The sequence below is a fragment of the Bos taurus genome, chromosome 28, assembly GCF_002263795.3.
Source record: "Bos taurus isolate L1 Dominette 01449 registration number 42190680 breed Hereford chromosome 28, ARS-UCD2.0, whole genome shotgun sequence".
Taxonomy (NCBI): domain Eukaryota; kingdom Metazoa; phylum Chordata; class Mammalia; order Artiodactyla; family Bovidae; genus Bos; species Bos taurus.
In genome coordinates this window covers 43,687,666-43,705,715 of record NC_037355.1, presented here as the reverse complement: position 1 = coordinate 43,705,715, position 18,050 = coordinate 43,687,666, and the positions used below count along the sequence as shown (strand labels likewise).

The window sequence follows — 18,050 nt, the reverse complement described above, 5'->3', positions numbered from 1 at the left end:
AGGGCCGCCATACAAAGTACCACAAACTAGGTGTTAAATTACAGAAATTAACTTTTGTACAGTTCTGGAGGCCAGAAGTATGAGATCAAGGTGTTGGCAGGGTTGTTTTCTTCAGAGTCGTCTCTCCTTGGCCTGTAGATGGTCATCTTCTCCCCGTGTCTTCCCATGGCCTTCGTTCTGTCTCTCTGTCCTAACCTCCTCTTCTTATAAGGACGTCAGTTACATTGGACTAGGGCCCACCCTAATGACCTCAGTTTAACTTAACAGTTTTTAGGGTCTTTAAAGACCCTATCTCCAAATACAGTTCTGTGTTTGGAGGTCCTGGGGGTTAGAATTTCAAATAAATGAGGGATGCAATCTAGCCCAAAACAGATGGCAACAGAGGCTCCTGGCCTCTCACTAGCCCCAGGGTTACTATCCCATCCTGAGTTGTTTTCCTAAATCCTGCCCACACCTCTGTAAACACTGTTATTAACTCTCCCCAACTACCTAGTCTTAGTGTACCATTTGCTTCCTGTCCAAATTCTGCATGATTTATAGGGGCTCACCCAAACAGTACACATTAGAAAGGGGACCTCATTCTCAAAGTGGTAACCATTGTATACCTGGGAAAAACTGCTCTCCCATTCAAGCATTCAAACTAATATCTTACTAATGCATTACTATTTTCATGTCTGGTCAAGACATGACCAGAGTTCTTTATTCCTTTTGAGAAAAGAAAACAAGTTATTTTGATGTGGGACGGCTCTAGGCATATGTAGATTGGCAATGCCAACAGGACAGATACAGTGCTATTACTGAGTGTTACAAGTACACTTGCCACTCCCTTTTCCTGCTCAGACCCGGAAGATTCTTCCCACAGTCACTTACTCCCAGAAGGCTCTTTGGCGCTGATCCCTGGAAAATCCACCCTTTCCCAGAGCAGGAATCTCTGGGCAAAGAAGCTGCTGCTGTTTGAGACAGCTGCCACCCAAAGGGGGCTACTCCTTCCTCAGGTGAAGCTCAATTTTCTCCCTTTGTTCTGAACCTGTGTGTGACCCTTTTGTTTCTTCAAACGTTCCCAGCTGAATTGTCACCCGGCTCAAAAATCCTCCTTTTTGATCTGAGGACAAATATTAAGTGACTGACTAAAGCAATCAAGACACTGACGTAGGCCCACTGTGTACACACACCACTCGGGGTGCGTGTGTGTGTGTGTGTAAGAGGGGGAACAAAGATAAATAAGCCCTCTCCCTATTCCTCACGTACTAACAGCCGTGCCAGATACTGAAACGAGCGGAGCTCAAGACAGCTCCTTTCCCCAAGCTTACTTTCTCTTTGGGGTTCATGGTTAATTGTCAGCACAGTCGCTCCGCACACTGCGTATCCCTCTCTACCTTTTCTGGAAACATTCTTATTCCTTCTTTTAATTCTTATAATCCCCTTTACTAAAGATGTATTTTTCACCACGCGTGAAGCGCTAGCCACAATCCAGAGATCAGCAACCAGGACCACTTCCGCACTCGGCTCGCAGGTAGAAAAGCACGGCTGTGTCACGAGCTCAAACCACGTGGCCTCACCCGGGTTCAAAAATCACCCCTACAGCCGGCGCATGCGCCCTAGGCCCCGCCCGCGCACGGCTGTCGGGTCATTGTTGGGGGCGGTGCTTACGGCGGCAGGCGACGTAGAAGACGCACGCGCCGCGCCCGGTCCTAGTCCAAGTTCTACGGCGGCTGACTGCGGCTGCTGCGTGTACGTTTCCGTACGGGTGGCCGCGCGGCCCTGGGGTGAGTGTTCTGGCGGCCTGGTTGAATGTCAGACGGGACGTGTCCGGGGCCCGCTCCGACTCTCCAGGCGGCCGCAGCCCCGCCTGGACCCCTGGCAGCCGGGATGGAGCCCTTTCGCGCGGGCGGCCAGGAGCGGGCCCTCGGGCTGGGCGCGCGGCTGTCGCGCCCTCCCACCTGCGGCCGGAAGTGCTGCTCGGGAGCGCTCACCTGGGAGGACCGGTGGGGGTGGGGGGCCCCCTGGCTCCGCCGAGGGCAAGGTGGGCCGGCGACTAAGCATCAGCTTTCCGGCTCTGTGTCCTGCCCCCCCCCCTCCCGCCGCCCCCCGCAATTAGGGTCAGCCCGGCCCTGTTTGATCTCGGTTAAAACTGGAGTTGTTATTTGAACGAGACATTCGGGGTAAAAACAAGTCAGGCAGTTGATATAGTCAAGTGGGAGTATGTGAAGGAGGATTGAGCAGTCCGCATATAAATGCTGTAGCATAAAGATTTCCCACGTAGCATCTTATCTTCACTGCTATCACCAGTTCCAAGCTCCTGTCACTTGTCACCCGTACGGGCCCCAGCATGTCCATGTTGCGCTGTTTCCTCCAATCCATTATCCGTACTGTAGTCCAGCTGGTCTTTACAAACATAAATTGGGTCATGGCATTATCACCCTGATTGAAACTGTTAGAGTCACTCCATTACACTTGGAGAAAAATCCAAGTTCATGTTTCCCTAGGCTCCCTGTGATCTGGTCCTTGCCCATGGTTCCATCTTCAAGTACACCCCTTCCCCTTCCCAGTTCTGCATATATACAACTAAACCTCCAAACCAGTATCCAGCGCCTCCCACAGACGCCCCAGTTCTGAAAGGAGGACAATGAAGATACTGTTTTTCCAGATGGTTAAGTCTTGCAGAGTGTTAGAAGACGTTCTGTAAATGAGTCATTATCAGTTTCTTTAACTCTGTAATTCATGTACAATAAAGATTTGTCAGAATGCTCCAGCCTTCTTCCAGTTTTTCAATAGCACCAACTCTTACCAGCCTTAGAAATCACACATGCTGTTTGTTTGCAAAATACTCACTTTTGGCCTGTTATTTCATCCTTAGATGCTGGTTCACATATCAGTTTATCAAAGAGGTGTCCCTGACCTCACATCTACTTCTCTAATATCAGTTAGGCTCCTGTGTTATTTTGTTATAAGAAGTCTGTACTTTTCTATAGCAGTTACCACAGTTATATTTGTGTGTGTTTAATTTATGTATAAATACTTATTTATGTTGGAGAAGGAAATGGGAATCTACTCCAGTATTCTTGCCTGGGAAATTCAGTGGACAGAGGGGGCTGGCTGGCTACAGTCCATGGGGGAGCAAAGAGTCAGACATGACTGAACAACTAAGCGTGCATGTATTTATGTAGGTAAATACATATGTATAATTCTTAAAATATGTGTCATCCGCAAGAGCTCCAAGTTCTATGCAGACAGAAACTCTTTGGCAGAGTACATTGTCTGGTGTAATTGACTCAGTAAATATCTATTGAATGTCAGCTGATTTATTTCGCTTCTGAAATAATTCTGCCTTCTAACCAGAACTTCCTGGTTTTCATCTTTTATTCCCAGGAGACTTGCCCTTTAGTGTATTCTCCAAGTGGCTTCTTGATCCCTTTCTTCCTTCTTTTCTCTTTTTCACCTGCCTTTTCCTTCCTCGCTCTTCAGTGCCTCCTGGCTTGTTTTTTTTTTTTTTTTCCCTAATCTGCCCAGCTTGGACCCCAAGGTCAGTTACTTGAAATACTCAGCATCTTTTAAAAAAAAATTATTTTTAATTGAAGAGTAATTGTTTTTACCATGTTGTATTGACTTCTGGCACGTCTTCTCAGCATCTTTACCGCCAGGCAACATCTGCTTTTCTACCCTGAAGACGCCCAACATTGGCATTTCCCCTGGGACTGCTGATTACTGAAGGAGGAAGCTGGGGTTGTTGGCAGTTCCTGGTTGGGGAACCAGCCTCTGGTAGGCCTCCGCACCTGTCACCAGTGTTCGTTCCCCGTCAGCTTTTCTCTTCTACAGGTTACTTAGTTCCGATTCTTACTCTCCCCCACCTCCCATCCCAGCTGTGTCCCGTGACTCAGGTAATGCCCAATTTCCTGCCTTATAGAGTATTTTCTCTGTGGTCCACCTAAGCTGCTCTCTGCACCTGTACGTTCAGGTCCATCAGGAGTCATCCTCCTGCCAGAGTCAGAGACAGGTGTGCTGTGCCCTCTTCACTTCTGTACTTGCTGCTGTCTCATATACTGCTTTCTTTGCAGATTATCTCCCTAGTCCCCACTCGCTGTTCATCCTATAGTTTTTCTTGACCAAATTTTCCTTCCCCATCCTTTAATTCCTTTATTATTCCAGTGATCTCTCTCTGCCATAGCCTATCCTTAGGCCTCTATTTCCTTATCTACCCATTTCTTATCCCACTATGGTCTGATTTTTTTTTTCCCCTTTGCTAAGATTTCTTTTACTAAGATAACCACTGATCAGCTTTCCAAATCCACTGGAACCTTTGGAGTTTCCTTAGAACTTGCCCTGTTATTTCCCACATTTGACCATTCCTTCCTAACTCCTTATTAGACGTTGTCTCCAAACATCGTTATTTTAAGCTTGTCTTTGCACTACAGAGTTATTACTTAATATTTTGATTGATTAGTATATGTTTGAAGAACTGAAAAGGAAATCCTTGTATACATACAAATAAGAACAATGAAAAAATTCCAGCTAGTATGAAGGCTCGGAGCCAGAATCCTCTCTGTTGAAAGTAATAGAGTGCCAGTCTGATCCTTTCTTCTGGAAATAATCAGAAGGGCCCCAGGTAGAGGAATTTTCTTTCTCTGCTGTTCACTTTTAACCTTTTCAACCTTAGCCTCTTTCTTATCCTCTAAAAGAATCTCTGGTCCCTGTCAAGTGCCCTGGGATCCCTGGGGCTGTTTACTCTGCTGATATTTCCAGATTTTCTCTAGAGCCCAGATTCATATTTCTGCCTGCCTTCTGGCCGGACAGCTTTGGCTGCTTACCATCTGCTTCCTTTCTGATTCAAATTTCGTGACTGAATTCACCAGTGACTCAGTTGTCCAGACCAGACTTGTTATTTTAGATTCCCCTCTGAGCCTGCCTTTCCACATGTATGAGCACCTTATGTGTGTCAGATCGTGGGTCATGTGCAGAACTCACTTTGTCTGTGTTTTTTGAACTCCAGATCCAGTGCACTGTCCCTTCTTCTGTGTCCGCCTGGCCTCTTGTCTGTGCCTCTTTTATCGACGTGCCCCACTGGCATGCTTCTCCAGTGGAGAGTGAGCCCCTCGGGACAGGGTGACACTAAGTTCCTGGCATCTTTGTATCCTCGTGCTTGGCCACTGGCATCACTTTATTTAATGAGGAATGAGTGGAGCTTGTTGGGGAACTTGTGAACATTTCATAGAAATAAAGAGTTTATTCACGGTTAAGTAAAAAGATAAGCTGTCACTTAAATCTATTTAAAAGTATTTATTAGATGGAGTTATACAGGCAGTATAGCAAACATATTTTCATTTTCATTCGAGGAGTTCCGCATTTCTTGTTGTAAAATGTGAAAGTTCCCCTTCATTCCTACCTTCTCCTTCTGTCTCCCCCCTTCCAACGCTAAAGGTTTAGTATGTATCTTCACATCATTTTGAATGCATTCCTTGCACACAGATGTGGGTACACATTTTTTTCCAATATAAATGCCTTCATACGACATGGCTTTTCATTTTATTTGACTTTCATATTGTTACTGTTGAGAGTATTTAATGCTGGTTTAAGACCATTATACATGCTACAATAAATAGCCTATGTATATGTGAATATTTCTCTGGAATAAGTGCCTAGTAATGTGCATTTTAAATCTTGGTAGATATTGCTAAACTGCCTTCCAAAAGAATTTTACTAATTTATATTCCCACCAACGTTATGTGGAGGTGGCTCTTTCTTACATGTGGTGGATATTATCAGTCATCATGTTTTTGCCAGCTTGTTGGTGAGAAATACCATGCATTGAAATGGAGTTATTTTTAAGACTTTTAATTAACTGAGGTTCTGATTTGAGTGGTGTTATTTATTATCTCTTTTCAGAGGTTTCTACTTATTGGAATAAATAGTCAACCTAAAAGTTTCCAGTGTTGGATGTGTAGAGAACCTCTACCAGTCTGTCTGCTTAAGTCACTGGGTCTGATGTCCAGTTGATCATGCAGCTCTAATGCGGGTCTTTGTGCCATAACGCAGTGAAGAGGCTCGCTTGGAAAGCAGCAGTGAAGTGACTTCACGTGATTTGGAGAAGACTGCGGGCATCACTTGGGATACTGGTTGCCAGCTTTCTCAGCTGGGTACCCCAGGGTTCTTGATGATACTGCATTTCTTTTTCTGTTGTTGGGAATTTTCCTTAATTATTATCAGAACTCAAGAAGATCTATAGTTTTTGCTCTTTTAAGAGAAATAATACTTGGAAACTTGAATTTATGTAATTGGAGGATTATTGGTCTTTTGAGAAATGAATCTGCTTTAATTATGAAATATTTGCTAAACTTTATAAATACAATTCTATATAACTGATGGGCTTGCTGAAAAATTTTTTCCTTTTAGATAGTCTGAAGAGGATGCCAAATGAAAGAATCCCGCACTCAAGTCAGACTCAGGAGCCAGACTGTTCACGGAGCCAGGATGTCAGTGGCAGTGAGGAGGGGACAATCAAGCAGGAGAAGGATGGCGACATGGACCTGGGGCAGAGCCTCCCCTCTTGTTCCTCTGCTAATGGACCCTCCACTTCCACCGAAGGGTGTCTCTTGGAACTTCCCAGGAGAGGGCCAGCCCTGCTGCACATCGACAGACATCAGATCCAGGCCGTGGAGCCCGGTGCACAGGCCCTGGAGCTGCAGGGGTTGGGTGTAGATGTCTACGACCAGGATGTGCTGGAGCAAGGGGTGCTTCAGCAGGTGGATAGCGCCATCCATGAGGCCAGCTGCGTGGCCCAGCTCGCCGAGGCGGAGAAGGAGTACCGGTCAGTCCTGGACGACCTCACGTGAGTGTGGACCACCTTCTCTCTGATTTTACTTACGACTGAAAAATGTAGACAATACCTGTGGTAGTCCAGAAATTGAGGGGATTTATAGAACCTTTAATCAGAAAATGGAGTCAGTAAGTCCTTGACCTGTGTTTAAACCCCAGCCCTCAGGAGCATTGTAAACAGTAGTTACTCAGTTCAGTTCTTGGCAGCTTGTTTACACATGATGTCCTGGAGAGAAGTGCTGTTCTCTGGCCCAGATCTCACAAGCTTGTGCACAGATGGTTCTCAGGAGAGGTGTTTGTGAAGATCTGATGTGTCCACTCCAGATAGCAGGAACGTCCCCCGGCCCTCTCCCCCATCCTATAGTTTCTTTCTAGTTTCCTGTTCCTGAACCGAGGACCAGTCTTTTGGTACCTTTTCAGATTTGCATTTCTGGAAACAGTGAGAAATCCCTCCCTGCTTTTCCTTTCTTCCATTGTACTTTTGACTCTCTAAGGAAAGGTGAAGTGCCATGGAGGCTCACTTAGGCTTTAGAGGAGAAACGGACCTGGGCTGTGCTGAGCAGAAGGCGTTGGTTGTGGAGAGGCCTGGACCTGGGCTGAAAGAGGGGGCAGAGGATTGAGGTGAGCTCGCGCTCCATTGCCAGTCTGCCCCCCATAGCCAGTGTGCTCAGCCGAGCGTGCTGCAAGCAGGGAGAGAAGGAGGCCAGGTGGAGGGGTGGGGCGGCGTCAGGTGGGGCGGCGGGAGGAGGAGGGGAGAGTATGGAGCTGCTGCCCCTGCGGAGGGCACTGTGCACTCCTGGCACCCAAAGGGCCTGTTCTCTGCTCACAGTTTTCTGGTGTGTTCTTTGAGCCTCTTGAGCAGCAGGTGTTCTCCAATAGTTGTAGTCTGACCTTCAGGTGTGAGGACCTTGGAAATGTGTCCACTGCTTGCAGAGGTGACAGAGCAGGGTGCTGCAGAGTCATGAGCTGCCCAGTGCTAGACAGAGGGTGACACGTGGTGCCAGGACCACCAGTGAGTTGCGTTGATAACGTCTTTTCTGCTGAAATCCACAAAGTATACAGACAGCAAATTACACAAGTGTCAATATTGAATTTGTCTTTTGAAAGTTGGGAGTTGCAATTCTATGTCTTATTTTAGGAGCAGTCTATTATAAATTGGCTTTTTCTGTTTGTACTACAAAGTGTAATAATATAGCTGTAAGTCTTCTAGTCATGCAAAAGAAAAATACTGTCACAGATGTCTGATTTATATAAGAAATGTTTAAGTATGTTTAGTACTTTTCCAAACTTTGGGAAACTCCCATAATGGGCTTTAAAAACCCATGTTTGGGTTGCTGCTAATGGGGTAGTCTGTGCGTATTTGGGGCAAGGAGTATATGGGAAATCACTGCCTTCTCCTCAATTTTTCTGTGTACCTAAAACTGCTCTAAAAAATCGTCTTAAAGAAAAGTGTATGCATTTTTTCATATAAAAGGACAACATTGCCCATCATTTTTGCATAGTCTCTTGAATAGACACTTAAAATGCTTATAGGCTGAATGAATCAGTTTGCCAGTGGAAATAAGCAGATTAAAATTAGCCAGATTAAAAAAAAGCATGAGCGGTCGTCTTATATTTATAACAATTCTTCAGGTTCTGTTAGTGGCCAGAGAGTATGTTAGTCTGGTTTGGTTTCTCTAGTGTCTAGTTAATGAGAAGTAAAAGGGACATGTTGTTAGCATTCCTCTTTTCATATTCTTCTGTAAAAAATGTTACCAGAGTGGAAAATAGAGATTTTCTCTTACTTTTCAGGTCATGTACGACATCCTTAAGACAGATTGATAAAATTATTGAACAACTTGGCCCTCAAGCTGCCACCAACAAAGACATCAACAGGAAACTAGACTCTGTAAAACGACAGAAGTATAACAAGGTGACTCCAGAAAACACTTAAGTCTCGGATTTTTGAAAAAAAGTCATTATTTAAGCTCATGTAATATTTAGGAAATAAGTATTTCTGAGAAGTACTTGTAAGATGTGGAGCAGATTTACAATAGAGAATTAAATTTTATGCATTTAATTTTTTGGCTGTTTCCCTTGAACATCCTCGGTTTAAAGAGTGTTTCTAAAAATACATACACACATGTGCAGGCACCTTGGCAACTGAGAGGAAGCTCCCTGTTTTGACTTTTCGCCTCACTCCCGTGCTTTCACGGGCTCCCTCGCGTCGCCGCTCTCTCTCCCCCAGCTGAGGTTCCTCTCTGGCCCGCCAGCCTCTCGCCGTCTGGTCTCGTCTCGCGTGGACTTGGCCCTTTCCCTGCCCGGCGCCTGCCTGTGCTGACTGTTTCCCGCCAGCCCCACCCCACACCCGCGCGCTCTTCTAAGAGGCTGGCCTTAGTTGCCACCCAGCCACACTGACGGGGCTGCACTTAGGGTTGTTGGACTTACGGATGGGGAAATGCCTATTACTTTTGACATTGTTTTTATAAAGTCTGAGCATTTTTTAGAACTTACGTACACTCCATGACAACATGTGGCAGGAGGTAGAAATGACTCGTTTTAATCACCTTATTGCTGCCGTCCAGGGTGGCTAACATATGGCCTTGTGCTTGCAGTCGATCCCCTGCAGCGAGTAGGGTCCTCACGACGCCTGTTTGGGCTTTATCTTTGGGGGTCTCGTTAGCCTTGGCTCCTCCTTCTGCCTTCCACTCAACGGTTCGTGGTCTTCACCACACTGACTCCTCACTTAACTCCATAGCAGCAGCTCACTCATTGCTTACAGTGGAGTGAGGCAGCCGGGGTCTCCCCAGAGCAGACGGGACCGTCTGGCCTCTGTGGGAGCGTGTGAATACGGGGCTTCTGGTGGGTTGGAGTTTCAAAGAGCAGCGAGGAGCACTTAGGTACTAGTCTAACATGCTTGTCTACTCCTGTCTTTCTTTAGCTCTTCTCTGATGTTTAGAGAGAGACTGTTCAGAGACAGGCTGTTTTAAATGAGAATTTGCTGAGAAAAAACCTGCAAGATAAAACAAATTACAAGTCGTTACAACATGGTGTCCATAATCAGGATGTCCCCTCGCCCCACGCTCATGTCTGCTGTTTAAACATTCTTGACCTTGGAAAGAAGAACCACCTACCATAGGCCTAGTTAACTGGGGAGTCCCTAGGAATGGCCACATAGTGAGCTCTGATGATGTAGGAGGAAGACAAAACAAAGGGGGGCCCAGGAAGGACAGAGTAAGAGGGTCTGTCAAAATAGATTTTATTTTCGAATGTTGTGATTGAGTAGTGTACTATAAAGGACAGTCATAAATATGGTAGGTTATCAGGGGGGTTACTATTTCCACTGTTTGAACACTGATGTGTTTCTTTGCCGTAAAGCCTATTGACCTCATAGCCCTTTGGCTGCTAAGGTCAGAAACAAATGCAGTGATTTACCCAGTGTGTGACGGGGACGCCAAGAAGAGCAGGGCCGCCTCCCAAGTCAACAGTCAGTGCATGTGGGGCTTAGGTGCTTACCAGTAGTGGACTGTGCCACCCGGTCAGGGGGACGGGGACGGGGTGCCGCCTGGGGGAACACGCTACTTCCTGCGAGAAAAGTAGCAGTTACTCAGATAAGTTTCTCTGTAGTAATAGTAACATATGGCCATTGTGTTTTATTTTTATTCTGGCCTTGATTAAAGTGTTTAAAATTTTATGATGCTGCCTTTTGTATTTAATCATTTCACTGCTGTTTTTTTGTATTCACCATTTACCATTTAAGGAACAACAGCTGAAGAAGATCACGGCAAAACAAAAACGACTCCAGGCCGTCCTCGGAGGAGCAGAGGTGCAAGTGGAACTCGGTCTCGGCGGGCTGGAGGAGGAGGATGCTGGTGAGGTCCTGGGGGTGGGGTCTCTGTTCCGAACTGCCGCCTGATGCCTCTGCTCTGTGGAGGGTGTCTCTTCAGTCCCAGCCTGGGTGTTTGGACAAATACATTTATTTGCTTAGTGTCAAAACAAACGCAGGCCATTGTATTCTCTACACCTATAGAACCTAGCCTAACCCTAACTCTAACCCTAACCTGGGTCTACCAGTCTGACTCGTTTGTATTTTCCTATCTTTCTTTAGCAGCTCTTTGATGTTTAGATAGAGACTGTTCAGAGAGAGAGAAACTGTGAGATGGAACGAATTAGAAGTCTTTGGGGGCTTCAGAGAATGAAAGTAAATTTTTAACTCAGCCTAATAGAGGCTCCTGGTGCCCATTTAGTATTATGTTTAATAAATTAGAAATCTTAACATTTTGTATAATTAACTTCATAAAGGCACCTAACATCTTGATTGAATTATGTTTTGTTGACCCAGTATCATCAGTCAGCATTCATAGAATTGCTTTTACAAATCTTTTTGGAACCTATTTGACAGGCTTTCTAACCATCAATTCTGTTGTTAAGGCATCTTAATTCAGGTTATTTAGTTCATGGCCATGATTTTGCTTATATCACTGCCCTGGATGGGTGTCTTTTGGAAAACCTTTTGGGAAGATACGTAAGCTCTGAAACGAAATGCCTTGAGTGTCAGTGTGTGTGTGTGTGTGTTTAGAAATTGTTGGTAGCTGTTCAGTTATTTACTAGTTGAAATACAGATTTAAGCCCTTCAAGCAAACATTTTGTGCTGGCTCCATTCAGTAAGACAAGAGAATTGTGAAGACTCAACTGAGGTGACGGAAAAAGATACTAGCTGTGCTGTGAGAGTTGCCTTACAGGGTCCACTGGGCCTGTGGCCAGTGCTTCCTGCTGCTGAAATGCTGTTGTTTCTCGTTAGTAAAAAACCGTTTCTTGATCTGGCTGCCTAGAACTTGCTGTTATCTTTTGCTTCCTATTGTTTGTTCAGTAAAAGTCGGCCCAGGGGTAATTGTTGCTTCCCCCAATCCAAGAGCTCCGCTTGGCCTGTCTATAGCAGCTGCTACTTCCCTGCCTCTCAGGAGCCATGTCTCTCTGCTGGTTTTTCTTTCAGCCTTCTGGCCATTTCTATTTAGTTGTTTTTGACCAGATTTTCTAGGCTTATCTTAAATAGTAATTACTCTCAGAATTTCTCGCTGAGCCCTCTTTTTATAATACTGCGTCTCCCCAAATAATCTTACCCCTTCCCTACGGCTTCTCTAGCCACCTGTACACTTACGGCCTCTCCCTTTTTCTGAACTCCTGTTTCTTATTATCTCTTTCCACTGGGCCTCTAGCCAGCACTTAGGCTCCTGGTCTCTCTTATCACCGTTCCTCGTCCATCCTTTCTGTGCTCCCTCCCTTCTCCCTGGTGCTCTGTGCCCTGTCTGGGGAGGCAGGAGAGCAGAGTGTCTGGGCTTTATGCGCCCCAGCTCTTTATTGCCCAGGTCCCTTCTCCCTGGCGCTCTGTGCCCTGTCTGGGGAGGCAGGAGAGCAGAGCGTCCAGGCTTTATGCACCCCAGCTCTTTATTGCCCAGGTCCCTTCTCCCTGGCGCTCTGTGCCCTGTCTGGGGAGGCAGGAGAGCAGAGCGTCCGGGCTTTATGCGCCCCAGCTCTTTATTGCCCAGGTATAGACCTTGGCTACATTCTTTAACCTTCCAAGTCTGTCTTGAGATGGGCATAAGCATAGTAGACCTTCCTTTCTTTGCTCCCATGCTTTTCTGAGATTTCCTTTCCCTTGCTCTCCACATAATGATCCATTTCTTAATCATTGTGAGGATTATCTGATTAAAGAATCCTTCCCTGGAATTCGGTGGGATAAACTTTGCAACGGTTGGCTTTGCTCCTCTGATCTGGGATGATATGAGGTGCTGCTATCACCTTTCCTGTTACATTGTACTGTAAGAAAAGAAAGAAAACCATCACTATTTACGGAATGTGTGATTGGTCATCGTATCGAAAGTCATATCTTTCAAGAATCAGTGGGCGTTCTATGTGAATTTAGCAGTGTCATTGAACACAAGGTCCGTATAGAAAAATCAGTCATATTTCTGCATATGAGCAAAAGTAAAAAATAAAAATTTAGTAAAGATGGCAATTATAATCAAAATCAAAATATCTGGCAATAACTCTTGGTTTAAAAAAGTAGTTTTCTTTGGTGCTCTCTACATTAAAAACAACAAAATGTCATTGAAAAATTAAGAGAAGACAAATGAGGGAGATACACCATGGTTATAGATGGAAGGTACAATATTGTAATGATGTCAGCTCTGTCCTTCTGCAGCTTCATCCCACCCCAGTATGAACCTCAGGGAGTTTTCTGAGGGAGAGGGTGTAGGGTAGGAAGAGCAGGCTGAGGTGAATGACACTAGTGAGCGGATGGTAACATTTATATGAAAATGCATTGGGTCAGGAGTAGCCACAACGATCTTGAAGAAGAGTAAACTATCCAGACCCGTTACTAAGCTACAGTAAGTAAGACAGCAGTGCAGTAGTGGTGTAAGGCAGACCAGCACACCAGTGGGCAGGATAGAGGGCCAGCAAGCAGACCCACCCACATGTGGCCACTTGCGTTCATGATACATGTCTCAGTGCATGCCGTGGAGAAGGATCATCCTTCCGTTAAGTGTGCCGGGTTAATCCACATGAAGATGAAGTGAAGATTGGCCCATCATATAGCGCACTAAAGTAAATTCCAGATGGATTCTTCCAATGTGAAGGATAAAAAAAGCTTTAATAGTATAACAAAGTAAACATTTCCATGATCTTGGGGCAAAGATTTAACAAGACACAAAATGCTCACTGTAAAGGAAAAGATTTGATAAATGAACTATATTACAACTAAGGTCTTGTGTTTGCTGAAAGATCGCATAAAAGGCAAGCTGCTGCAGAATGGGAAAAAAGGTTTGTAGTGTCGGTGTTAATCCAGGGACTTGAGTCTAGAATGTATGAAGAATTCCTAGAGATCTTTTTTTTTTCTTTTTAAAGACTACCTGTGACAAAAATTGGCAAAAGATTTGGGCATTTCCTTACAAGAGGCTACCCAAAAGATCAGCAGATCTGTGTAGACGTTCACTTTGGGAAATCTACATCACAGCCTTGGAACGGCTCTACCGCACACCCACCAGAATGGCTGACATGGGAGGGCAAGGGTGTGGATCTGCTGAAACTCTGAAACACTGCTGGTAGAGCTTAAAATTGGCAGAACCACTTTGGAAATGTTTGGTGTTGTCTACCAAAGCTTAATATACCCAAAGAATTGTATACATAGCGTTACCAAAGGACATGTACTGGAATACTCGTAGCAGCGTTATTCTCAGTTGTCCAAACCTGGAAACTACCCACATGTCCATTAACAGTAGAATGGAGACATTGTGGTGGAGTTATATAATAGAATACCGCACTAACAGCAGTGAGCACCAACAGACTGCAGCCAAATTCAACAGCAGGCATGACTCACAGGCACAGTTTCGAACATAAGAAGCCAGACACAAGCACAGACATTTCCAAGTTCAGTGCCAGGTCCAGCTTATCTGCAGTGTTAACAGGTCAGTGTCTAGTGGACTAGAAGCTGGGAGACACCATCAAAGGTGGTTTATGCTTCCTGACCTGGATGCTAGCGTCTAGGTATGTGGTGGTTCAGTTGCGCAGTCGTGTCCTACTCTTGCACCCCGCAGACTGTAGCCCACCAGGCTCTTCTGTCCATGGGATTCTCCAGGTAAGAATACTGGAGTGGGTTGCTATGTCCTTCTTCAGGTGTGTATGGGTATATTTTTCTGAAAGCTTACTGGGCTGTACGCTTAGGATTTCTGCACTTTCTGAGGCACGTTTTTCTTTAGTGTCCATTTAACGAAAACTGCTGGCGTTGTTGGCCTGCAGAGATGACAGGTTTTAGAATACGGTTTCCTTCCCAGTAAGCCTTACTTCCGTTGATGTTTTGGCTATGGATGTAGTAATTTTGCTACAGATCGATCTCAGCCGATGAAAGACGGTGGTTTCTGGGCGGCTCCCTGTCGCTACAGCGTGACTCCAGTTTCAGCGCGTCCCTTCCGTCAGTTGGCGTGTCTAATGTGGTGCCGCCCGTAGACGTGATTGCAGTAGTGGAAACTCTGTCTGTGTTGGTCGTCATGGTAGCCTTCAGCCACGTGTGGCTACTGAGCTCTTGAAATGTGGCAAGTACAACTGAAAAAAATGAATTCTCAGTGTAAATTTAAATGGCCACGTGGTGGCTATCCTATTGAATGGAGCAGAGCCACCATTTATGTCTAACCTATTTAGGAGCATGCTAATTCTTTAGAGTTCTGTTTTCAGTCCTGCTGTCTCTTGAATTTAAGTCCCTCTCAGAGCTGGTGTTAGCAGTGATGTGCAAACTTGGGAGATTGCTTCTTCAAGGACTACTCTTTCCTTGATAAGGAAACATGGCAAAATTTCCCTCTCTGTATGTTACGTATGACTGGGTCTGTCTTTGGATGCCCGGAAAGCATATTAATAATGCAGTATTCTGGGAAAAGTTACTGAGAAGTTACCGTTTTGAATTGGAGTGTGTCGGTTTCACTCTGTGCTTCATACATAGTATCGTACATCACTGATTCACTGATTTTTTGTGTGTGTGTGTGTGTGTCTCCGTGTTGAGTAGCACACACGTCTGTTGTTCTCCTGGAAAGTTTTATGTTAGTACCCAATGCATTGTCATCCCTTTTTCAGAAGCAGAGCCCTCCTGCCTTGGCAGCATGCTCATGCCCGCTCAGGAGACCGCTTGGGAAGAGCTCGTCCGCACTGGTCAGATGACACCTTTTGGTACCAAGATCCCTCAGAAGCAGGAGAAAAAGCCCAGAAAACTAATGCTCAATGAAGCATCAGGCTTTGAAAAGTATTTGGCAGATCAAGCGAAACTGTCCTTTGAAAGAAAGAAGCAAGCTTGTAATAAAAGAGCAGCTAAAAAAGCTTCGGCCTCGGCCACTTCTGAACCGAGCTCAGCACTCAATGAAAACAAACCAGATGAGAGAGGCAAAGCTGTATCGAAAACAGATAAACGCCTGAAAAAACAGATCAAGAAACTCCAGAAGAGGGCTCTTCAGCTCCAGGGGCAGGTCGGATTGCTAAAGGGAAAGAAACCCTGGGATTGTGATGTGAGACCAAACGCACAGGGGGACTCTGAGGATGAAGAGTCTGAGTACTTGCCCACAGAGGAGGAGCTGGAAGAGACGGTGGGTGCTGACCTGCCCGGGGAAGGCTCTGACTGGGAGCAGAGGCTGGTGCTCAATCGCCGGAAACGGCAGAAGAAAGTCACTGTGCAGGAGATCGATGATGACTTTTTTCCAAGTTCTGGGGAAGAAGCTGAAGCCACCGGAGGAGGCCGGAAAGTAGTGAGATGCCGAGACGATGGAGATGAAGATTATTATAAGCAGCGATTAAGGTCAGTCCACAGGGGCTGTGTTTTATTATGCTGCTACTGCTGCTAAGTCGCTCCAGTCATGTCTGACTCTGTGCGACCCCATAGACGGCAGCCCACCAGGTTCCGCCATCCTTGGGATTCTCCAGGCAAGAACACTGGAGTGGGTTGCCATTTCCTTCTTCAATGCATGTATTGTAGGTGGCAGGTTTATTAATAAATAAGAGTTCTGGCCTAGCTTAGTGTGTTAGACCCCTATTCATCTAAAGATTGGACTTCCTGCAGCCTTAGCCCAGTAGAACATCAGTTCAGTTCAGTCACTTAGTCGTGTCTGACTGTTTGCAACCCCATGGACCGCAGCACTCCAGGCTTCCCTGTCCATCACCAACTCCCAGAGTTGACCCAAACTCATGTCCATTGGGTCGGTGATAGAACCATCAGAACCCCTGAATCCTCAGTGGAGCTGACCCAAGATGTTTCTACTTCTGGGTCATCATTCAGATTTGGGGGCAAGTCTAAGAAGAAGAGCTTAAGGGGAAGGCTGGGTCAAGAGGCATGCGAAGGACTAAAGTAGGAGCTGTGTGCCTGCCTTTGGAGAGTGGGTGCCTTGCCACGAGGCTGGGGAGGAGGAGGAGGTTGGCTTGTGTGGCGTATGCTGGGTGGAAGTAATTTCAGGAGAACGTGTGTGCATGCTAAGTCACTTCAGTCGTGTCTGACTCTGTGCGACCCTGTGGACTGTAGCCCACCAGGCTCCTCTGTGCATGGGATTTTCCAGGCAAGAACACTGGAGTGGTTGCCATGCCCTCCTCCAGGGGATCTTCCCTACCCAGGGATCGAATCTGTGCCTCTTAGGTCTCCTGGACTTGCAGGTGGGTTCTTTAACACTAGTGCCCCCAGAAAGCCCAGAGAGCTGAAGTTTAAGTTTTAGTGTATGAAAGAATAAGATTGCTTTCCTCAATCCCTCCTTCCTTGTCTTAAAAAAGTCGTTGTTTAAGAATTTAAACCTTCTAGTGCCCGAAATGGGCTTCACATGTCCAGATACCCTTCCCACTGCCTTTTTTGTGTGTGCTAGAGACTAACTTTGGCTTCTTATTTCCATGATTTTGTCAGTATCTGGTGTAAGTAAGATAAAAGGAAGGTGGACACGTTTGTCTGTGGAGTTGGCATTGCCTGTTGCCACACATTTTTTGCGAACCAAGAAGACCAGTGTGCACGCTGCAGTGTCCACTGTGTCTCAGGGAGCACTGCGCTGTGTGACTCAGGGCTCAGCACTTGGCTTGCCAAGAGCACTGAGAAACTCAAGGTGGTGTGAGAATCTGCTTAACAGATAACTTTTTTTTTTTCCAGATTACTTTTTAAATATTTGCTCCCAGGATATTTTTTTCTCAATCCTCAACAGTTTTTTCTTTTTCCTCAGTGTAGGGAGACCTAGTTTATTGTAATTTTGTAGCTTCCCACTAACTAAAGGCGATCAGTCCTGGGTGTTTATTGGAAGGACTGATGCTGAAGCTGAAACTCCAGTACTTTGGCCACCTCATGCAAAGAGTTGACTCATTGGAAAAGACCCTGATGCTGGGGAGGGATTGGGGGCAGGAGGAGAAGGGGGACGACAGAGGATGAGATGGCTGGATGGCATCACCGACTCCATGGACGTGAGTCTGGGTGAACTCCGGGAGTTGGTGATGGACAGGGAGGCCTGGTGTGCTGCGATTCATGGGGTTGCAAAGAGTCGGACACGACTGAGTGACTGAACTGAACTGAACTGAACCTTGGAGAATGAAGATTAACCTGATATTCTTTTCTTCTTGTTTAGAACTGCTGACATTCTCCATTCCTATTGCCACATATGGATATGCCACATATCCATATTCCCTACCTAACCTTTTAGAAGTAGATGGAGCATAGTTCTTTTCATAAATGATTTGAGTACCTGCAACCTAGATCCAGGTCT

The 18,050-nt window shown here is 45.8% G+C and overlaps 1 protein-coding gene across 3 annotated transcripts in view; it reads left to right on the top strand.

The window, feature by feature from the left end:
- The first annotated feature begins 1,693 nt into the window (after positions 1–1,693).
- ERCC6 (ERCC excision repair 6, chromatin remodeling factor) overlaps positions 1,694–18,050 on the top strand; it is a 73,330-nt gene continuing 56,973 nt past the window's right edge. The window contains exons 1-5 of one of the 3 annotated variants that reach the window (XM_024986668.2): positions 1,694–1,766; positions 6,392–6,823; positions 8,602–8,722; positions 10,550–10,661; positions 15,412–16,123. In XM_024986668.2, the coding sequence (XP_024842436.1) occupies positions 6,402–6,823; positions 8,602–8,722; positions 10,550–10,661; positions 15,412–16,123 (1,367 nt within the window). In that variant the 5' untranslated portion in view covers positions 1,694–1,766; positions 6,392–6,401. Of the gene's footprint in view, positions 1,767–6,387; positions 6,824–8,601; positions 8,723–10,549; positions 10,662–15,411; positions 16,124–18,050 lie in introns of all 3 variants that reach the window. The other 2 variants (XM_059882529.1, NM_001191343.2) reach the window with 2 other exon arrangements.